This window comes from Dama dama, chromosome 29 (genome assembly GCF_033118175.1).
Source record: "Dama dama isolate Ldn47 chromosome 29, ASM3311817v1, whole genome shotgun sequence".
Classification (NCBI taxonomy): domain Eukaryota; kingdom Metazoa; phylum Chordata; class Mammalia; order Artiodactyla; family Cervidae; genus Dama; species Dama dama.
Window position 1 is genome coordinate 67,724,928 of NC_083709.1, and position 24,450 is coordinate 67,749,377.

At 37.1% G+C, this 24,450-nt stretch overlaps 1 protein-coding gene across 2 annotated transcripts in view; it reads left to right on the forward strand.

Moving 5' to 3' along the window:
• Nucleotides 1-24,450, forward strand: part of ZCCHC7 (zinc finger CCHC-type containing 7) — a 249,116-nt gene that overhangs the window by 168,004 nt on the left and 56,662 nt on the right. For both annotated transcript variants that reach the window (XM_061132935.1, XM_061132934.1), the window contains exons 3-5: nt 20,678-20,721; nt 21,931-22,056; nt 22,984-23,154. In XM_061132935.1, the coding sequence (XP_060988918.1) occupies nt 20,678-20,721; nt 21,931-22,056; nt 22,984-23,154 (341 nt within the window). The remainder of the gene's footprint in view (nt 1-20,677; nt 20,722-21,930; nt 22,057-22,983; nt 23,155-24,450) is intronic.

Sequence of the window (24,450 nt, forward strand, 5' to 3'; positions counted from 1 at the left end):
ATTTTTCAACTTTATTAAACAGAAAAAGGACAGTTGGTTTGGTTTAGTCATCAAAATAAATTGTGACCTACTGATCTCCAAGTCCTATATTGTGCTCAGATTTTCCATTGGGAATGAAGCATTCCGCTGTCCCTTTTTACTGTTTAACTTAAGCTGCAGTGAACACTAGGAGAATGGCCCTGTGGCTGAGCTGCTTATTTTTTTTTTTTAATCTATTCATTTTATACTTTCAGACAGATTTTTCCCTGGGGTGAAACAAAGGTTAACTGAAATTTCCTCTGTTGTGTACCTGAACGAATCAGCAGTTTAAGAAGGAAATCCCATTGATGGGCCAAGAGAGTGACAGGCTCTATTTAAAAAATTCCCCCGACTGTGTGGTAGACCAGCCATGCCATGAATTTAACTGTTCCTGTGGTCCCCATACTTGTACCCACCAAAAAAAAGAGAGAGAGAGAAAGCGACTTTGTTCTGCAAACGTAGCCCTAAGCTTTGAAAACCACGAGCCATTGAGTTTTGTGAATTCAAGTTAGAAAGCAACAGAGGCCAAGACTCTAGGGGAACAATATCTGAAAGGGAGTACACAAAAACAGGTAGAAACTGTTTAACTGTTTTCTCTGTGTATATACAGATTTATGTGTGTTTATCCACACACTCCAAAAAATCTATATCTTCTCATTTTATGTAGACAGTCCTAATTATATTTAAGCAATGATGTTTGTTAAGTTTTGAAATCTGCTAGGTTTCTTTTTTTTTTTTTTTTTAATATATATAGCTTTTTTACTTCATTAAAGTATTTTGGTTTTAACAGGACATATATGTTTTGGAAATGAAAGTAAACATAGTATATGTTCAAATGGTTTAAAAAAACTGGACCTTTACATTACCTCTGCAGGAGCTTTGCTGTCAGAGCCAGCTCATGTATTTTGTATTTTTCCTGTTTAAGGGAAGCTGCTTTAAATATGAAAAGATGGTATCTTTAGTTGGATTAAACATCCTTAATTCATGTGTATTTCACCTCAGGACTTGTGAGCCTTGTTGAAAATCCCACTTTAACCCTGCCTAGTAGGCCTCAATAGTGCATACTACAGAGAGATTATATATAAATAGTCATGGTCTTTCTGAGGTGGAGAGTAGTCTGTATTCCCAGGGGGCATGAACTGTGTACGTTTCTAACAAATATTTCACATATGTTGCTAATTCGTATTTCTATTTACACGTTTAGGATTTAGTTTTAAAGAAGATTTTATTATCAAAACTTTCTTAAGTATATCCATCTGTCTAGTGTGGATGGGAATTTATGGAGATTTTGTAAAACACTAGAATTCATAGAGAAAATAATCCAGAGGGATTGGTTTCTGACAAGGACTTTGAACAAGCAGGTACCATTTGAGTTGGTTCCTGAGAGGAAAAAGTAAGAATTTGTTTTAAAAGGTCATTCAGGGGCTAGGTTCATGCTCACGAATGAGAAAATGAAGTTGAGAATTAAAATGATTAATACAAAATTATTCAGTATGTTTTGGAAGAACCTAGATTTCAATTCATATCTGATGTTTACATGCACAATAAGCTGCTTCTCTTTTATTCTAAGATGGCTATTTTTAAAAGATCATTTCTTTCTTGTCAGTTATACCTCAGTAAATCTGGGAAAAGGATGATTTCTTTCCCTTTCTCTTTTGTTGTTTTCTAACTGTTTCTTCTCTCACTGTTTCCTATTCCGTGTCTTTTCTTCTTCCTCTCTTTATTTTTCAGTAATGATCCTACTGCAAGTAGATTGTGGCATTGTAAGTTTAGAGCAGATTCTGGGGGAGGATCTGTTCAGATATTCCATTTGGCCTATAAAAGGCAACATTGTTCTTTTTGGCTGTAATTTTTTAAAAATCAAAATCATTCATAGCTAGTTGAGCAAGCTGTGAATCAATCAGATGCTCATTAGTTGATGCTTACATGTGAGTAGAAGAGCTAACCAATGCCATGGATAGATCTCAGTTAATTTTTAAAGATCAATAAAACAGTTGACATCTTTTTTTAGGGATCACTTGGTCTTTCCAATTTTATTCATTAAAAAATATTTATTGACTTTCTACTGTGTGCCAGACACCATTAGGGCTATAGAGGTGCAAGTGGTACTGTGATTAGAGAATGGTTCCTGCCCCATTATAGACCACAACTGGAAAGTTGGGACATTATTTTTATCAAATTTCATAAAGAACCAGCATTGTTCTTCAGATAATAACATTATTCCTCTCAGAATACAGTCCTATGTTAAAAAGTGGAAGAGTGCAAGTTGTTTTCACATTGATTGCTATGTGCTACATAATAAAATGATAATATTGTGGGAATTTTGGTAACAATTTTATTACTAAATAAACCAGATACTCATCATAAAAATAATTTAGGGGATGATAAGAGCATGTTGGTTAAAAGTATGGTTTAGAAGTGAGCCTCTGGTCTGCCACTTACAAGTTTTGTGGCACTAGACAGCTTATTTAAAAACTCACATAAACCTCACCTTTTTTCATCTGTGTAGTGAAAATAATAATAGCTGCCTCTATAAGATTGTTGTGAGGGTTAAATTAGAAAAAAAAATGTGTAAAAATGCTTACTACAGTACCTAGCATAGACTAAGCTCTTTATGTATTAGCTGTTCTTGTGTTCTGTCTTTTTATTGGGATATAATTTCTCTACAGTGTTGTGTTGGTTTCTCCTATGCAGTGTCGTGAATCAGCTACATGTGTACTTATATTCCTCTCCCTCTTGAGTCTCCTTCCCACACCACTGTCCCACCCCTCCAGGTCATCACAGAACACTGAGCTTTTCTGTGTTTTTTAAAAAGGACCTGGATTTTCTTTCTCTGGAAGGGTCTGTTAGTGGGAATTTGGAAAGGAACATTATGTATTGTGCGTGTTTTCTTTGTTGGAGATAATGCACATTAGCATTTCCTCAAAACTCAAGATGAACATTTGTTTTTAAGTTTTATCTATCCTGAAAAAAATGGGGAATAAAAGCGTTAACAACTAAAATGGTTTTTTTTTATTTTATTTTCTTTTGAATTCAAAGTTTTTTGTAATAATATATACACAATAATATCTCCATAACTTCTTCCTGTTCTCCAGCCAGCTCTGTTTTGAGTAATAGTTATTGTAGGTCCATTGGTGAATACTTGTGTTTTGGATTTAAGGACAATTCTGTCAGTAATCTTTCTGAAGCTAAATCAAAACTTGGGTAGCTTATTGGGCTTGTCTTCCATGCAATACCCAAATTCTCCCCCACATCCTGAGTCACCTGGTGTCATTAGACGATAAAAGTTTTAAAGTAATAAGTTATCATGTTTTAGATGAGTATTTTATAGTCAGACTGCTCAAACAGTTGTTCCTGTTCACTGCCTCGAGTCCCTCTCCTCCACTTCTCTTCAGTTCAGTAGAGTTTTTGCCACAGTGCTTCATTCACACTTCTCTTATCAAGATGAACAGAAATTTGCTAACAATTACAAGAATCAGCTCTCAACCTTTATCTTACCCTGTTCTATCATGGCATTCCCCATAATTGACAGCACCTCTTCTCGGATACATTTTCTTTAGCTGGCTTACAGGGCATTTACCCTTCCTCCCAACAGGTTTCCTCCCACCTCCCTGATTACTGCGTCTGAATCCTTCCTCCTTTTTTCTTCTTTTCCTATACTCATTCCCTTGGTGCAGTCACCCAGTCCTGTCTTCATGCCACAATCAACAAGTTTTTATTTCCAGTTCAGGTCTATCTCTTAAACTTAAGACTGGTATATCCAGTAGCCTATTCAGTATTTTAATTTGGATGTTTAATCAGTATCACAAATCCAATCAGTTCAAAATGAAATTCATCTTTCCCCCTAAGCATCTTCATCTTTAGGTTTTAGTTGCATCAACTGTACCCTTTTAGTTGCTTGGAGTAGGAGTTGTCCTTGACTCTGGTCTTTTCTTACATTGGCATACAGTTCACTAGGAAATCTCATTGACTCTACCTTCAGAATATATTAAGAATTCCTTCACTTCTCAACACATCTTATGCTGCCGACCTGGTCAGAGGTATCATCATTAATTGACTAAATTATTGCAGTCGCCACCTAATTGGTCTCCCTACTTCTTTGCTTGCCTTCATTTTTTAATCTTAACAGAATGATTCTTTAAATTGTCAGTCAAATCATATCATTCCTCTGCTCAAAATCGTCCATTGACTTCCCATGTCACTTAGAATAAAAGCAAGTATCTTTATAAAGCCTGCAAGGCCCTTCATAAACTGGCAACCCTGTACTTTTCTGACCTCACCTCCCCCTCTAACTGGTCTAACCACACTGGCCCCCCTGCTGTTCATCAACCACAACCAAGAATATACTTGCTTGAAGGACTTCTTTGTCTGTTCCTACTGCCTGGGATATCCCAGAATTGCATGGCTAATTCCCTGGTCTCCTTTAAGTTTTTGCTTAAATATCAATCAGGTCTATTCTGTCCACCTTATGTAAAATTATAATTTGTATCCAATACTACCAATTCCCATTACCATGCTCTACTCTTTCTTTTTTCAAAAGTATTTATTACTAACATACATCATTTACTTATTTGTTATGTTTGTTGTTTATTGTCTCTCTACCCTAGAGAGACACTAGAGTTTACGTTTTATGGAGGCAGCAATCTCTATTTTGTTTATTTAGCTCAAGGACCAGAATGGTGCCTCAATATGGCAGTAATTCAGTATTTATTGAATGAATAATGTTTATTATTGTAAGAGTTGAGAATAATGTTTAGTTTAACCCTCAGTATACCATCAGATTCATTAGACCTGGTTTTAGTTTGTTTCTTTTGTGAGCATTTTTAACTGTTTCTAAGAATGTATATTTCATGACTTTTATTCTTTCTTAGAGACCTTCCAGAGAACAGAGAAAAAATTTATTTTTCTTAATAGACTAAAACTCATTCTATCTCAGAATTACTAAATGGGTCCATTGGTTCTTTTTGTAAATCTAAGATACATCATAGAATCCTAGTGATCTTATTTTTGCCATATCTTAAAGCATTTCACTATTTCATCATTCTAAGAATAATTTTATCATACTCATCAATTATGCCAACTATGCATTTAAGAAAAAAAGTTAAACTAATTGAAAACAGCGGAATGAGGGAATTGCCTAGAATGATTATGTAATAGTGAGGTAAATCTTCACTGTTTGATCATCCTTCAGTTTCCTTATTTTGAAGCCCAGAGTACTGCATTATCTTTCATGAATGTATAAAAGAAGTCTGAAGTCACCTTTTTTTTTTTTAAAGCTTTCATTGAACAAAGTTAAAAAATCCAGAATTTTACATTTTCTGCCCAAACTGGCAAATAAAAGAAAATTAACAGAGAAAGACATTTCACAGTTATTAGATGAATCAGAACATGAACGCAAAGAGACAAGTTGTAGTATCTGGACCTTAATGATGTGATGAACTTGACCTTTTAAGTACAGAAAGGAAATAGGGTATTCTCATCTAGTCATTCAAACAACAGGAAGTTCTTCGCTACACAGTATTTTATGACAAGAATCTGTACCATCCAGCTTTGATAAGGGGATGTGTGGCAATATTATTTCACATTTTATGATACTTGTGTACCAAAATTCACTTGATATGGTTTGTTTCAAATGGACAGATGCTGAAGGCATATGTGTATGCAGGGGTGATTGGAAGGAAATAGATTAATATGGAAGTGAAAAAAATTAACTGGATTGGTCATTCTAATTAATCAAAAAGTAAAAATATTTTGTAATTGTGGAGCAAAGAAGAGACATATTTGAAAGCTGGTGTTAATTATTTACAAAATGGTTGTGCTCCAAGTTCATATACGACAACTGACTAGCAGTTATATTCCAGGATGTTATACATTTCAGGTACATTTAACTTCAAAAATAGGAATATATAAAATAATAATTTGGATTTGCCATGTTTAAATTCTTCTTAAGATTTCTGATCATATTGTTTTTTCATTATCACTTTTTATTTGTGAAGTGACTTCAATTATTAAAGGGTCTGTTGGACCCAGATGGTTAATGTTAATGACTCTTTTTCTTGTGCATGCGTGCTAAGTTGCTTCAGTCATGTCTGACTCTTTGCAACCCTGTGGGCTGTAGCCTGCCAGGCTCCTCTGTCCATGGAATTCTCCAGGCAAGAATATTGGAGTGGGTTGCCATGCCCTCTTCCATGGAGTCTTCCCAACCCAGGGATCGAACCCGTGTCTCTTATGTCTCCTGTATTAGCAGACTGGCTTTTTTTTTTTTTTTACCACTAGTGACACTCTGAGCCACCAGGGAAAGCATAACCCTGGAGATATTGAAGATAATGAACTGCCCTAATACTGGAGATATGAAGATAGCTAAATATTAGCCTAATAGAGAGATGAGGTGCTAGTGGCTGGCATGGTAGTAAGGAGACTTTTCAGACTAGGTAAATGAAACAACTAGGCTAGTATTAAACAGGAAAATTAAATAAGAATTGTATAAGAGGAGAAACAGCGTTATCACTGGTGGTGGTGGTGGTGGTATTTAGTCACTGAGTCGTGTCCAACTCTTTTCTGACCCCGCGGACTGTGGCCCGCCAGGCTCCTCTGTCCGCGGGATTTCCCAAGCAAGAATACTGGAGTGGGTTGCCGTTCCTTCTCCACGGGACCTTCCCGACCCAGGGATCGAACCCACATCTCCTGCACTGGCAGGTGGATTCCTTACCACTGAGCCACCAGGGAAGCCCAGAGTACTACTATATAGCCATAAACTGAATATTGACCTGAGAGGGGAGATGGAGGAAAAAGAAATTCAGATAGATGGTTATTAGAAAGCTGAATACTCTTTTACTTTATTAGGAATTTAGATATTAATGCATGAAATAGATAAATCCATAAATATCAGGATGAACATTATTTAGAAGTATACAGGTAAATATCAAAAGAAATAGAACTGAATCTGCCTCTGAGGAGTGGGCTTAGCACAAGAATGGGCTCAACACTTTCCTCTCAGCACAGGAGAGAACTGCTGTTTTTTTTCTTTTACACTTCTTTAGTATTATTGGAGTTTTTAAAACCATGTGCATGTATTTCTTGATAAAACTTAGCAACAAAATGGGAAATTATGTATTTAAAGAGAAAACTTAGCTGGTATGTATCATCTGAAGTGGAAGGCACAGGGACAGTACAACAATCCTAGATCTGAGAGATGAACATATGGTGATAACTAGAAGGAAACTGGACTATTGGAAAGACATGGAAAAGGAATAATGCTGTAGAATTTAAGACCTGGCCTGATTGGATAACGGGATGAAACATTGGCTTAAGATGAAAATAAACGTACATTTTGAGTCATTAATAACAGCAGAGAGGCATTTTGAGCCAGTTTCAAGTGGGGTTGTAAAAATGAGTTTTGCTTTGGATATGTTTTATTTGCAATGACTGTAATATAAATGTGATATAGCCTATAAACAATTATAAATATAAGCCTGGACATATTTGATCTTAAGGTCTGGAGAGAGATTTGAAGAATATAACAGCCCCCAAAATAATAAAAATGAATTGTTCTGAAGTGACTTACTTCACCAAGGAGAAAGTGAAGAGAGAATCAGACATTGAAAACCATACATGTGCTCACATATAAAGTTAATGATAGGTAAAGAAAAAGGATTTGGGAGGTAGACAAAGAAGTGTTGAATAGAAGGATGGCTGAAAGAATATAGCTTCCAGATTGGTATTAAAATTTTACCAGCAGGTTGATACCAAATTTATATAGCCTTTAAATCTTCTCTAGAAACCTATAATATATTTTAAAAAGTAGCCTCTTCATTAAATTTGAATGTTGTATGCTTGTCATTTTATAAATGTTTCAAGTGTCCATATTGTATATTTTGCCTTTTGGACAGAAAAGGGTGAAAGTTAGGAATAGGCACCATAGTAGATACTATTAAAAGAACAACTTGCATACTCCGACTGTGTTTATTGTTTCTGTTGATAGTTTTTCCTTTTCTGTTCTTGTTAGTGTGATTTGAGGCATCTTTTATTTCTAAACAAATATTTCTTAAACAGGTGGTTTATTTTCTAAATCCTTGGGAGTAGCAAGAATGGGGGTGAGAGAGAACTCTGTGTGTGTGTGTGTCTGTCTGTCTGTCTGTATCTTTGGGGTTACGCAAAAGCCTTTATATGACTTTATATGACTGATATGCTTTGCAAGAGCTCTGTGCCCGTAAGCACCTGTATTTATTTCCTCTTTCTTCTTCCTCCTCTACCTCTAAAAAAAGAAAAGCTAAATCCCCATTTATCACTGACACACACTTAAAAATATAAAATTTCTGGTAAATTTAATTTGATTTAAAATAAGATGAACAATTTGATGCCTAACTTGCAAATTCTTCTACTAAAATTTGTTTTATTTAAATGATTGCCGGTTATACAATGTAAAAATTTAATGACGAAATGGTTTTGTGACCAGTGTTAAATGGAAAAGTATAAATAAGAGAAAACTAAGACAGAAATAAAGAGCAGTTTGAGAAGAATGCTTGTGAATAAGGTGGCTCAGCCCTCAGGGGATTTGCATGTGGCATTGTGTGTATTTCAAAAGTTTCCGTTGAAATAACAGATGCTACTGATGAAGTTGGGAATAGTAACTTCATTTGTGGCTGGTTCAGTTGCTTATTAAAAGTGAGAAGATCCCAGGGGGAAATCTGGCATTGTGAGGTTAGACTCAAGAAAGGATATAACATAAATATCTTGCAGCTTTATCTCTGTGATCTTTAATCCATGAATACTGGTTGGGTACAGGCAAGATTATCAATAAATGTCCGATTATCTTATATTACATGTGGATCCTGTGTTTGCCAAGTAATTTTGATAACAGTGATGTTTAAAATATCTTTTTTAGTTTCTAGAGTTGCTTGCTACAGAAATTCCAGGTTTTTTCCTTAGTCATTGATAATTTATCCTATTGAGCTTTTATATGTATAGAATGAGAATCTATGTAATTATCTATTGGCTTATGTACTCCAGAACAGTGTTTAGTGACATAAGTGTACATATGAATGTTTCCTTTTTCTTTTAAATTTTTTCCTAATGTAATTCAAAGTATGCAAGATGTTGTGCTGATAACTGGATAGATAAATACAATTTATGACTTTGTGAGGGAAATAAAATATTTTTTAATGCAAAATGTTCTCAGTAGCCTAAGAGATACAAATAACCTGCTTTAGACTATAAGAGAGAAAGAAAATAATTCTACAGAATGAATTCAAAAGAAGAAATATTAGTTAGGTAATTCATTCAGTAAACTTGAGTACCTATGATAAATACACAATCATGGTTTGATGTGTGGAAGATATAAAGGTAGAATGCTAAGGTTAAATCCAGGATGTTACAAATTTGAGAGTGATCATTTCTGCTTTTGAGGGGTTATCAGGGCAACATCAGTGGATGAGGTAACACGTGATTCAAGACTTGAAGACCAAGTCCCCCAGTTCAAGTGGTTGAGATTGGAGTTGGCTTGTGTTTCAAGGAATACATGCATAAGCAAAGTTGCAGAGGACACAAAGACACTTCAGGGAAATTACTAGGCATAGATGCACAGGAGTCGAGAAGGTGAAGCCGGAGAAATAGATGAGGACCAGATCTTAGCAGGCACTGTGGGGCACACAGAGGAGTTTTACATTGATTCTGCAAGCATTGAGGGATCATTCAGGGCATAATGTTTCACATTTATGGTTTAGAAACATTATTTCATTCACAGTATATACAGATAGCAAATTATTATATTCCTGAAACTAATGTAATTCAGTTATACCTGGGGTGGGGGTGGGGGGTACTCCCTAAAAAAAGAAACATTTTTCTGGTAAGAAGGGAAGGCAGAGTGGGTTGTGGTACTAGGGATAGAAATTCTAGGTGAGAAATTAGGTGTCTCTGGATCAGCCTAATGGCACTGAAGTTATTATGAATAGATTTGGTGAGCAACTATTTGAAAGGTGAGAGAGAAGAGCTGAGGTTTTGATTTGGAAAATAAACTAAGTTATTGAGAACTTACAAGGAGGAAAAGTAGGGTTATTTGTTTTTAACAGAGAAACTCAAGGAATGGGGAAAAGGTAGAGAATTTATTTTTAGTGATTATGATTTTGAGTTGCCTATAAGAGCTCTAATCCAAATATCCCATAGATCAGGAGCTCAAGAAAAGATTCGGTCTAGAAATACAAATTTGGTGGTTCTCTCAGTGGGCATGTGTGACATAACCTGGGACAAAGAATGTAATATACTAAGTGGCCAGTGAAGGAAGAAGCAGCTGTCAAGGGGAAGAAGAACTAGGAAAGTAGGTTGTGCTGTAAGCCAAAAAATTGTTAACTGCTCACGGAGGTCAAATGAGAAAAGTACTGAATAAAGAACTGAGCTGTCATATTCAGAAGTTATAATCACAGGAGTTCCCTAGCAATCCAGTGGTCAGGACTCAGCTCTTACTGCCAAGGGCCCAAGTTTGACCCTTGGCTGGGGAAATTAGATCTCACAAGAAGGTAAGAAAGAGAGAGAGAGAGAGTGTGCTGGCTTTGAAGTTGCAGGCAGCCCGTAGAAGCTGGTGAAGGCCAGGAAATGGATTTTCCCCAGCCTCTGGAAGGAAAGCCCTGCAGGAAAAAAGAATTTATAGTCATGGAAATTGGGCTGTGTTAGGTAGAAAACTGGGCAAAGAGCGAGATGGTGCTGAAGATCAAGGGAATAAAATGACCGAAAGTACAGAGAAGGGAAAGCACTGGGAGTGTTAAATTACAAAAAGTAAGACCTTTTAGTTTAAAATATTAGGTATGTAAAAAGGGAGTGTGGGCAATACATTAGAAATGTAATGTCGTTGATTTGTCTTTTGTGCTAGAACTACCAAATTACTTAACCTCAATTTTAGCTTCTTTATGTTTTGTGGTTTATTTGTTTGTTTTAAACATTTCAGTGTGTAAGATTTGTTAAAGTAGGAGTTAATATTCCAGAGATCACCAAATATTATAGAAGATTTCAGTTCAGCATATCCAGTTGAATAATACCATGTCATATGAGTCATAGTTTGGGCTGTGTACTTCAAGGGAGAAAAGGTGTTGAGAAGGCCCCAAATCTTAGTTCCTTAGGGATTGCAGATATAGCGCAACCGTTGTTTCTTTTTTCCCAACCCCCATCTGTGAGCCTGTCTGTAGACTCACAGATATTTGGAGAAAAAGCAGCTGCTAGAGACCTTAAATACTTAGTATTGTATGAAGACTATTTTGATGATGCAGTCATCATAAGGTAATTAATTGATAATTGGTGGAATTGAGTATTTCTTGTTAAATAACACATATTCCAAATATAGAGGACTTTCAGTCTATTTGGGGGCTTCCCTGGTGGTTCAAATGGTAGAGAATCTGCCGGCCAATGCAGGAGCCTCAGGTTCGATCCCTTGGTCAGAAAAATCCCCCAGAGAAGGGAATGGCAACCCACTCCAGCCTGAAGAATTCCATGGGCAGGGGAACCTGGGGTCAAAAAAGAGTCTGACACGACTGAGTGATTTCCACGTCAATCTTTTTAAAGACTTGATGTTAATTAAATCATCCTATATTTTAAAAAATGAGATGATTGTGATTATTTACTGAACACAGTAATGCTTTTTGGATTCTTTAGCCCAGAGATACATGATAAGTTCCTTGAAGGCAAGCACCATGTGTTAGTCATCTTCTGTCTCCTACATTGTCTTTTACATGAGGAATTTTCAGTGAATATCCATTCAGAATTAATTTGACACTACATTAAATGAAAACATTTTATAGTTTGAGGAAAGTTGCATTTTACATTCTTAAATAATTAGTACTGGCAGAATCAGTTTTTATATCTTCTTTGATGAATATTAAATTCAGGTCCACTGTTTGCAGAGAAAATCATAAACATATACCTCTTCACTGAAATGTAATGAGACTTAAAATTTTAGACGTTAGAAATTAGGATTTCTAGAACTTTTTATGTAAGGCATCTTGGGCTTCCATATAAGAAGGAACTATAGGGTATTAGACTCAAGGAGAGATTTTTCTTAGTGCCTGGCTCCTGCACTAAAATAACCAACTGGATATGCTGAACTGAAATCTTTAGTAATCTTTAGTGATCTTTGGAAAACCGTTTTACTAACTCCTACTTTAACAAATCTTAACTTTTGTAAAAAAAAAAAAAAAAAAAAAGAACCAGCTCTATAATTGTGGCTGCTTCCTCAGCACAGAAATGATCTTCACCTATTCCTGCCCTTCAGAATTTAGTCAGGCTAGGTATAGTTGAAGTGAAGCGTGAATTGGCTTTACTCCTCAGAAATTTAGCTCAAACTCTTCCCTAGATCTTTTGAAACCTTGAGTATAGTCTTATGGGTAAAAATAGCTGCATTAGCACTACTTATCACAAAAGCAGCAATTGCTGTTTTTTGTAGCAAGCACACATTTAAAAAGTGAATATTTATGTGACCATACTTACAGGATTGTTCTGAAGGTATAATATATATTTAAAGCAATTTACAGACAGTGAGTCACCATCCCCATATAAATAGGAAAGATGTTTATCTTTATGCATGAGAGAAAAAGAGAGAAGGAAGGAGAGAAAGGAGGGAGGGAAGAATAAAGATAGCAGAATAGTTCCAGAAATAGAAAGTGTGTAAAATGTGTAAGGTTATGGGTTCACTTTTCTTTGGGGTTTGCCTTTTTGTTTTGAAGGTTATTTCAGAAGACAGGAAATACAAAAGCACCCTGTGGTACTGTTGGACTATCTCTGCTTTCAAGAGCACTACTCTGGCAGAAAGAGACCTGTTGTACTGTTTCTTGGAGCGCTCCACACAGTAGGAAGTCAAGACTTTTAAAGTTAAACTAAAGAAGGAAGGACATAGGAAATTTCTTAGTTGGAAAAATAGATTTAACATTCATAAGTCCTCATATGTGTTAAAGGTGAAAATGAAAAGCTTACTGTAAGTAATAATATTTTAATGCTCAATATTTGTATGTATAAAAAGGTGAAAATTCTTAGTAAAGGAATTATCGCACCCTTTGTTCCAGGCTTCCCAGGTGACTCTGGAAAGTGGTAAAGTGTCTGCCTGCAATGCGGGAGACCTGGGTTCGATCCCTGGGTCAGGAAGATCCCCTGGAGAAGGAAATGGCAACCCACTCCAGTACTCTTGCCTGGAAAAGTCCAGGCCTGAGGAGCCTGGTGGGCTACAGTCCATGGGGTCGCAGAGCTGGACACGACTGAGCGACTTCACTGCCCTTTGCTCCGTCACACTGTATTGTTTGCTGTATCCGTTTACCTCTTTCATTATGTTGCTTGTGCCTTTCCTTTTTACTTGTGTCCTTCATCACCTGTTAAAATCCTACTTGAGATGTTTGCTTCCAGCCATATTTTGTTAACTTACACCAGACTTGCCCTCCTGACAAGAGATGATGAAATTAGCAGACAAGGACTTTAAAACAGACATTATAAATATGCAGAAGTTTAAAAGGAAAGAGGCATATAAGAGAAATGGAAGATATAAAAATGAAGCAAAGGAAAATTACAGAGCTGAAATATATAATAGTTTGAAACAAAAAAATGAAATATTTTAGTGGTTTGACTTAACTGCTGCTGCTAAGTCGCTTTAGTCGTGTCCGACTCTGTGCGACCCCTTAGACGGCAGCCCACCAGGCTCTGCCGTCCCTGGGATTCTCCAGACAAGAACACTGGAGTGGGCTGCCATTTCCTTCTCTAATGCATGAAAATGAAAAGTGAAAGTGAAGTCGCTCAGTCGTGTCCGACTCTTTGCAACCCCATGGACTGCAGCCCACCAGGCTCCTCTGCCCATGGGATTTTCCAGGCAAGAGTACTGGAGTGGGTTGCCATTACCTTCTTAATTAACACATTTTCAGACATTGAACAACAGGCAGTACAGGACCATGATTCTTGAGAATGTGGAAATGAGTGACATACGCCTTACAATCAACCTGCATTGTGATACTAAGAAAGGGAACCCAGGCATAGTGGCCATCTCATTAAGAGGAGAAGACAGAAATCAGAGTTCAGAGAGACTAAAGAAGCTGGAATTTGTGGAGCAGAGGACTGGAGACTGGAATTCCTAGAACTTACCAAACAATTCCCAGAGCTTACCTGAGTTCTTACTTGCCAGATTGGACAGTATTGAACACCCAAGACATTCAATAGAGACCCCAGAAGATATATCTTAGTAGTAGGGCTTCAGTTCAGTTCAGTTCAGTCGCTCAGTCATGTCTGACTCTGCGACTCCATGGACTTCAGCACGCCAGGCTTCCATGTCCATCACCAACTCCGTAGAGCTTACTCAAACTCTAACCCTAAGCCAAGGCTACTCTGGACCACCCTAGCAAAGCTTTAAAAGTCTCAAAAGGATCACCTGATCTGGAGGTTGCTTAACTGCTTGTCAGAACAGAGTCTCACACTGTTTAAAGTAAGAAAACAAAGACACTCAACAGTGTACCTTACTAGCACCCATGGGGGGGGGAGGGGGGAATTACCAGGCATTAAGAAAGCAGGAAAATGTCACTCATAACCAGGAGAAAAATCAGTCAAGTGATACAAACCTAGAAGTGACAGAGAATATGAAATGAGCAGCAGGGACTTTAAAACAGCTGTTAAAAGTGTACTCTGAAATTTAAAGGAAGAGAGAAATGTAATAAGAGAAATGAAAGGTATAAAAAAAAGAAATGGAACTTCTGGAACTGAAATATATATTTGAGATTAAAAAATTACTGGATGGGCATAAGTACAAATTAGATTATTCAAAGGAAAAGAGCAAGAGACTATTACCGACAACTTAAAGCCAGTAAGTTCAGCAATTTAGAAGTAACTGACAAATTTTTCAAAAGTCACAAATTATCAAAACTGGCCCAAGAAGAAACTGAAAATGTGAATGGCTCCATATCTACTAAAAAAAAAAAAAAAAAAAAGTAGAATTACTCTTTTAAAACCTTCTACAAGTAAAATTCTTGACTCACAAACAAGGGAAACTCCAACCTAGGTGACTTCAGTGGTGAATTCTATCAGATATTTAAGGAAAAAATAATACCAACTCTTCCCAACACTTCTGAACTCTTGTGAGGCTAGTTTTATACCAATGTCAAAACCAGACATTTTAAGAAAAGTATAAATCAATGTCCTTGACAAACACAGATGTAAAAATTCTTAATAAAATAATAGCAAGTTGAATTCTGCAATACATTTTAAAGAGTAAAATCATCCTAACCAAGTGGAGTTAATCCCAGAATACAAGATTGGTTTAATATTTGAAAATGAAATCAGTGTAATTTACCGTATTAAGAGAAAGAGAGGAAAAGCCGTGGGCTATCTCAGTTGATGCAGATAAGGTATTGATTTCAGCACACATTCATATTAAAAACCCGGGAAACTAGGAATAGAAAGGAATTTCCTAAACCTGTTATGAAAGATCTACAGCAAAACAGAATGCTTGATTATGAAAAAATATATATTTCCCTATAGTTGGGAACAAAGCAGAGATTATTTCCTATCACCACTGATATTGAGTATCATAATGGAGGTCCTGTATAATACAGTGAGGTAAAAAAAAAGAAAAGGGCGTGCAGGTCGGAAAAGAGGCAACAAAACTTTTTATTCACAGTATTCACCAGTGTAATGACCGTTAAAGTCATAATGAATACTGCTTCACACCCATTCTAAGGTTAAAATTTAAAAGACTGACAGTTTCAAAACTGGTACAACCACTATGGAGAACATGATGCAGATTCCTAATAGAAACTAAAAATAGAACTACCATATGATCCAGCAATCCTACTGCTGGGCATACATCCAGGAAAAGACAGTTTGAAAGGTTACCTGCACCTCAAATGTTCATTGGAACACTGTTCACATAGCCAAGACATGAAAGCAAGCAAAGCGTCCATCAACAGATGAATGGGTAAAGATGATACGGTACATACATACAATGGAATATTACTCAACCATAAAAATGAAGAAAACAATGCCATTTGCAGTGACATGGATGGACCTATAGATTATCATACTAAGTGAAGCAAGTCAGACAAAGACAAATAAATATCATAGGATATCACTTACTTGTGAAATCTTAAAACATGGTACAAATGAACTTATATACAAAAACAGGAGTCACAGCTGTAGAAAACAAATGTTGGCTACCAAGGGGACAGTAGAGGGAGGGATGATTTGGGAGATTGGTATTGAGATATACAGACACTATATAAAACAGATAACTAGTAAGGACTTACTGTATAGCACAGGGAACTCTACTCAGTACTCTGTGACCTATGTAGGAGAAGGATCTAAAAAGGAGAGGAGATATATACACACACATATAAGTGATTATTCACTTTACTGTGCAGCAGAAGTCAACACCGCATTGTACATCAGTTCAGTTCAGTTCAGTCGCTCAGTCGTGTCCAACTCTTTGCGACCCCATGGACTGCAGCATGCCAGGCTGTCCATCACCAACTCCCGGAGCTTGCTCAAACTCATGGCCATCGAGTTGGTAATGCCATCCAACCATCTCATTCTCTGTCGTCCCCTTCTCCTCCCGCCTTCAGTCTTTCCCATCATCAGGGTCTTTTCCAATGAGTCATTTCACATCAGGTGGCCAAAGTATTGGAGTTTCAGGTTCAGCATCCGTCCTTCCAACTAATATTCAGGACTGATCTCCTTTAGGATGGACTGGTTGGATCTCCTTGCAGTCCAAGGGACTCTCAAGAGTCTTCTCCAACACCACAGTTCAAAAATATCAATTCTTCAGCACTCAGCTTTTATCTAGGTTACAGGCTCTTACTCATTTTTGTTTACCCTATAGCACCTTCCCTGGTGGAAGGGCTTCCCTGGTGGCTCAGAGGTTAAAGCGTCTGCCTGCAGTGTTGGATACCCAGGTTCGATCCCTGGGTCGGGAAGATCCCCTGGAGAAGAAAATGGCAACCCACTCCAGTGTTCTTGCCTGGAGACCCCCATGGAGGGACGAGCCTGGGGGGCTGCCGTCCACGGGGTCGCAAAGAGGCGGACACGACTGAGCGACTTCACTTTCACCTTCACTTTCATAGCACCTTGCTTATTGTAACGTTTCAATACATGTTTGTTAAACTGAGCTAATTTAATGCAAAGACAGAGTTACCAGCTATTGCTTTGACTATAATTCTAAAATCTGAAAAGAATAATAGTCCTAGATTTTAGCAAGACAAGGCTAACAGGTAGGTAAGAGTCGAAATTAGGCATCTTTAGGACAGTCCTAATTTTACACTTGAGGGCAATCCCATTTTATATTCTGTGGTGGTGGCAGCACACACAGAGAAGATGGGTGCTCCTCGGCCCCGTGGGACATTGTCTTTAAGGCAAGACACTGAGTTGGTTGCGAAAGTCCAGAGGATTTAGGTTATGTAGGCTTAAGTAACAGTGTATTTGATTCCAGTAATGAGTGAAAAGTTGATAGAATCACAGAAACTCCGTGCTAGAAGGTACCATAGATACCACTTAATCCAGTTCATTATTAAACAGACCCAGAGAGGATAAATAACATGCCCTTTGGCACATAACAAATAAGAGATAGGGTTAAGACTGGAACCCAGGTTTCTGACAAAATCGGTACCAAAAATTTGATGAAGTGGAGAATGGCTGCCTATGGAAGTTCTAATGAGTTGCCCTTAGAAAAAGCTTCCATTAGGTTTGTATTTGAGGTTAAGAAGCAAACAGGATAGAAAAAAGAGTCAGCTGTCATTACCAAGATAGAATCAAAACTGAACCATGAGTAGGGCCACGAGTTGACTTGTATGTTCCTGGTGATGTCTTTGCTTCATTTACCACCAAGAGGTCTGATTTCATTTGTAACTTAAGCCTATTTTGTGTACTTGTTGGCAAATTTTCTATAGTAAGAATATTCTGTAGCTTGTTGAGGAGGAGTTAGTATATAACCTGGATATTGTTGAATTCCACAGGTATGTTAAAACAATCTAAGTGGAGCTGATCTCTCTCATAAACCTTCCCTTTTTTCAATATTCTCTCTTCATGTGTAAATTTATTGGGGTTTGGGGCTGCTGTTTTGCATTTCCTTGGTTTAGGAGTTCATTTTTTTAAGGACAGTATTAAATCAATTTTGTAATTAGTGATTTTTAATGATCATGTTGAGTTTTAATGATGAAGGATATTGAGGTACAAAGGGCAGCTTTGAAAGTTAGAGCATGCTCCTTAGATGAATCCTTTGAATGAAAGAATAACAGCATGGTTGTTGATGAAGGAATAGAAGCTGCGGCTATTTAATGTATTCTCCACTCTCAATATATGGATGCAGCCTCCAAATTTTATAAAGGAAATAATCATCAGCACAGCATCTCTGCTTTCCTATGGATTGGTCTTTTTGTAAAGCAACCTCTTGGTTTGCTTAGTAAAAGTATTTTATTTTAAAATATATCTCTAGACACTTACTCCTGTTTCAGTTCAGTTCAGCCACTCAGTCGTGTCCGATTCTCTGCGACCCCACGAACCGCAGCACCCCAGGCCTCCCTGTCCATCACCAACTCCCAGAGTCCACCCAAACCCACGTCCATTGAGTCAGTAATGCCTTCTAACCATCTCAGCCCCTGTCGTCCCCTTCTCCTTCCGCCCTCAATCTTTCCCAGTATCAGAGTCTTTTCAGGGTGGTTGGATCACCCTCCAGTCCAAGGGACTCTCAAGAGTCTTCTCCAACATCACAATTCAAAAGCATCAATTCTTTGGCACTCAGCTTTCTTTATAGTCCAACTCTCACATCCATACATGACTACTGGAAAAACCATAGCCTTGACTAGACAGACCTTTGTTGGCAAAGTAAAGTCTCTGCTTTTTAATATGCTGTCTAGGTCGGTTGTAACTTTCCTTCCAAGGAGCAAACATCTTTTAATTTCATGGCTGCAGTCACCATCTGCAGTGATTTTGGAGCCCAGAAAAATAAAATCAGCCACTGTTTCCACTGTTTCCCCATCTAATTATCATGAAGTGATGGGACTGGATGCCATGATCTTAGTTTTCTGAATGTTGAGCTTTAAGCCAACTTTTTCACTTGCCTCTTTCACTTTCATCAAGAGGCTCTTTAGTTCTTCTTCATTTTCTGCCATAAGGGTGGTCCTGGGGGAAAATATGGGCTTCCCTGGTGGCTCAGAGGGTAAAGTGTCTGCCTACAATGCGGGAGACCCAGGTTCGATCCTTGGATTGGGAAGATCCTTTGGAGAAGGAAATGGCAACCCACTCCAGTATTCTTGCCTGGAAAATCCCATGGACGGAGAAGCCTGGTAGACTACAGTTTCCATAGGGTCGCAAAGAGTCAGACATGATTGAGCGACTTCACTTTCTTTCTGGGAAAATGTAGATTACTTCATGTCTCTTCAGAATTCCTTTCAAAGAATAGTCAAGATCAATTTGTTTATTTGGTTTTTTTTTTTTCTATTATTATTATTTTTTTTTTTTATTAGTTGGAGGCTAATTACTTCACAACATTTCAGTGGGTTTTGTCATACATTGATATGAATCAGCCATGGATTGTTTTGAGATAAGAAGTGTAGATAGGAGAAAGGAGGCAATCTTAACTTTGCTTTAGGGGAAGAAAAAAAATCTTCCGTCCTTTGTTGACACCTTAGCTTCTGCATTAGTCGTATGCCCCTTCCTCCCTGGCCGTGGGTGGACCAAGGGAAAGCAGCCATTTGCAGGTTTGTGAAGGGGCGGTGCAAGAAGAAAGCAGCTGATAAAAGAAAAGGTAGCGCTCCCTGCCCCCTAGGTTTTTACAGTTGTATTTTTAAACCAATCACCGGCTGCTAGATATTTGACTTCTCTCATTTCACTATTTTTGATGTTGTAAAATACAGTGCTAAATTCCTAGCTCTAATCATGAGATAATATTCAGAGTCCAACTTTTTAAAATATTACAATGAAAGTCAACTACAGTGAGAAGGTGGTAGACACAGTTAATCCTGATATTGGAAGGAAAAACCTTTCTTTTGCCTACTTGAGTCTGAATGGTGGGGAGGCCTGCGAATGAACTGACAGTAGAGAGAGTAACAGGAGAAAAGACCAAAGGTGGGAGCACTCAGTATTGAGTAACTTGCTGAAGGGTAAAAGTTTGTATACCAGCTTAACTGAAGGGAGAGTTTAGAGCTTCCAAAGATAGAAGGTTGTGATGTGCTTCTTTACACAGTTTTGGAGGAATGTCCTGGTACCCATGGTCAGTGACTCCTGATTAGAGACCTCTGAGTTGGGGAAAGGGGCTGTGGCAGCTAGCTCATGAAACAGGCTTTAGTCAGATAAGGGAAGTTCAGATAAGATTTCTTTTTTGCACCTGCTGTTGGGTTTTTGGTCCCTTCAGAGATTTACAGTTTGATGATGTTCAAAGCATTTTCACATATCTCATCTGATTTGCACATCTCATCTGATTTTTTAGGTACACTTTACAGGGAAAATACCATTACTCCCATTTCACCGGTAAGGAGACTGAGATTAAGAGAGGTTAAGTATTTTCAGAGCCACAGAAGTAGTAACAGAGTCAAGATGTTAAGGGATTTACATTTCTCATTACACCTTTGTAGTTCAATATCAGTACTAACAAACTGAATAATTATTGTCAGTCAAGTGCTTTAAAGGTGTAAAGATTGAGTAACATATTTTATTTGTTTTGTAGGAGAAGATGATGTGAACTGGTTCATCAGTGACAAAGACATTGAGGTAAAATCAGAGTTGTGAATAATAGATTAATAATTTCCTTTGATTCGCAGTTTCCTTTCATTTCATTGTGATGACTTAATAAGCTTTTTAAATGTAGCAGCAGTCCAGGTATCTTGTAAGAAAAGGTTTAATTTTAGTTTATGGGTGGTTGAATTTTTCAGAAGCATGGTTAAGCCTTGATTTTCTCCAGTCAGTTAATTGCCATAATGATTTAGTCCCCTTTCCCTTTTGCTTCTTCTCTGCTATGATGAGTCCTCTCAGCCCATTTTGCCTGGTACCACTAAAGATCAACACCGGAAATAACTGCTTCTTCAGTGTAAGGAAATGGTTAGTCTATATTTAGGATGTGGCAGGTGTTTGTCTTTCTCAATTATTAGCCTTAATTGTGACAGATGGCTAGAAAAGAGAATAATTGGTATACAATTTGGTATAAGGAAAGTTTTAAGAGATAATTACATTGTGTCTCCTTTTGATACCTACTTGGCTAATTCAGTAGGATAATAAATGAAACATAAACTTTTTTTCAAAAATTAAACCAAACAAGATAAAAGCATGGTTGACATTTAGTTTTTCCTCTTTAGATAGTCCGTATGATATGTTTTGCTAATACTCTCTTGCATGATATTGGATTTTGGCTAGAATATGGGACATCTAGAATTGGATCAGTGTAGGAAGAATAGATCTTAAAAGGACTCTAGGGGGAGGACATTGTCTTTTTCTCTCTTAGAAGTTAAAATCCAGTTTGTAGGGATTAACCCTGGGCTGTTCAAAAGAAGGAATGTATTTGGTGACTCTGTGGTTTTATAACTTTGTAAAGGGCAAAATCATTAAAAACACCAACCCCTAACTAAAAATTTAGGCAAGCTTCTCATTCAGAAAAATGTGGTATACATTCAGATATATGTCAGCAGTATCTTTGACTCTGAATGCCACTGTAATGTCTAAATGATGCATCAGCGCCCTTACTAGACCTGAACTGTAAGCAGAGAAAGATAAAAAAGAAATGGAATCACATGGAGAAGTGTAAAAGAATACAAGAGATGGGCAAACACAAAGTAGAGTTGTCTTCATGGTACCCTTTTAAATTTTTCTAACTCCTTTAAGAACATAAAGCTCCCTGTTGCTAGCTTCTAAATTGAACAGATTATGATTGTTAATTCTGTTGAACAGAGTGAAATAATTTTAATCCTTGATCTTTTTTTCCTTTAGGCACAGATAGGTAATAGAAGATCATCTGGAAGATGGACCCATCGATACTATACAGCCAACAAAAATGTTACCTGTAGAAATTGTGACAAATGTGGCCATTTGTCAAAAAACTGCCCCCTCCCACAAGTATGTGAAATAAATGTTTCTTTCCATATTGTTAAAGTAGTAGAGTTGGAGCCCTTAATACCTTCGAATTCAAATGTTATGTAATATATGGGTTACATTTCATGTTAAATGTTCGTGTAGGTCACAGCCTCGAGTAGTAGTAAAGGATAATAAGTCTACAGCCAGAATCAATTTCAGTATCCCATTAGTAGTTGTACAACCTTAGGCAAATCATTTCACCTTTTGTGCTTCTCTTTTCTTTCCTATAAAATGAGGAGGTTGAATCAGATTGATTCTTGAGACTCATTTTTAGTTCTAAGTCTTCTACTTTATGACACAGCTTGTTTCATTGTGGGATAATTTTCATTGCTAGAAAATTATAATTTTAGGCATTTATAAATGTTTATCAATGTAAATTATGTTCAACAGATACATTAACCTTTGAAATAACACAGAACTTTTAGACATTTCTTGACTTAGTGAGCCCTTAACAAATATTTCATCCCTTACCTACTCCCTCTTCCAAATGATCATCTTTCAGGTATTTGAGGTGGCTCTCTTGTTTCCTCTTATATCTTTGTTTCTTCAGGCAAAGCAAGCTCTTTCTGTATCTTTCTCCTGTGACTTAGCTTCCAGATCTTCATCATGCTACTTTCTATCTTAGATACATTCGACTTTGTCAGTGTTCTACAAAACAAGCCATGAGAATAGATGCCAGCTAATAGTATACATGCAGACTAAGCCTTTGTGGCAACCACAGAATACAGGTGGCTTTTGTTAAGACCCTGACTTAAGATATTTTATTCGATTTTACAATTATGTTTGATTTGACCTTCATTGGGTTCCCAAATGAAAATAATTTTTTAAGCAGTTATACTGAAAAAGAAGTATTCTATCTGAGACTGAAGTATTTTGCTAAAGAGGTTTTTCTGTTTGTCTGCCACGTAGAAAGTCCGCCCCTGCTGCCTCTGTTCTGAGAGAGGGCACCTCCAGTATGCCTGTCCGGCCCGCTTCTGCTTAGGCTGTTCGTTGCCTATGTCTTCCACTCACAGATGTCTTGAAAGAGCTTCCTGGAGAAAACGCTGTGACCGATGTGATATGATAGGCCACTATGCTGATGTGAGTATCTAGCAAATGACTAATTTGTCAGGCTTTGGGGGCATCATGCCAATTTGTAACCATCTGCCAGCCTACTTAAAAGAATGTTTGCTCTGTGTATAATAATAGTCAATGTCCCTTTGGCCACAGATCATGTAAATCAGTACTATAATATCTCAGGATAGGGATCCTACTGAATGGTTCATCCGGAAATAGCATCAACAAAAACTGTAAACCTGTGCTAGCCTCTTTGGCATAATGTGTTTGCCAAAGTAAAGGTTCAAATTAAAGAGGTATGTAATAAAAAACACGTAAAATTGATGCACCTGTTCATAGTTAGATGAAATACATATATATAAATACTTAACAGTAGTATACAAAGGTCTGTGTGAAGCCTGCTTATTGATGGCTCTTGGTGGTACAATAGTCTAATGCAAGAAAGGCAAGCCACCAACACTTAAAATCTGCTTATCTTAGATCTTTCATTAGATTTAAAAAGTAACTTAGAAGATATTTCAATTACTTTAGCACATTGAATTTTAGCACATTGTTATTTTAGATGTCATTTTGTGTCATGGTATAAACGTCTGTGGGGTTTTAGTCACAATTTCAGCCAGAAGGGCTATAGAATTAAGTATGCCCTCAAAAAAAGTAGGAACCTTTTCCTTTAATTTGTTCTTCCCAAAGACATGATACAAAGCACGAATATTTTTAAAATTTTGCATATATTGAATTATGCTTAGAGCCTTTTGCTTAAGACATTAATATGTCTATTGGAATAAATGTTTGGTATATGTATTTCTTATGTAAATAATATAACAGTTATTGATTGTAGTTTCTAAAGGGCTTTATAGGGTCACTGTCTGGTAAGTTAATTTTTTTCCAGTTAGTTCTTTATGATTATGTCTCTGTATCAGTTCATAAAGGCTATCTTTCTCATGGGTAACCTTTATTCCGTTTTTACCAGTTACCCAGCTATTTCTCTACCAATACATTTAGATTGTTTTAAGCAACAGTGCTGCTGTAAACATCTTTTTATCATCTTTTTGTATCTCTTCATTCATGTAAGAGTATTTCAGTAAGTCATATTCTAAATGAAATTATATTATTAAAGGATATATACATTTGTTGTTGTTCAGTCACTAAGTCGTGTCCGACTCTTTGCGACCCCACGGACAGTAGCATGCTTATCTGTGCTCCCCTATCTCCCGGAGTTTGCTCAAATTCATGTCCATTGAGTTGGTGATGCTATCTCACCATCTCATCCTCTGTCAGCCACTTTTCCTCTTACCTTCAATCTTTCCCAGCATCAGGGTC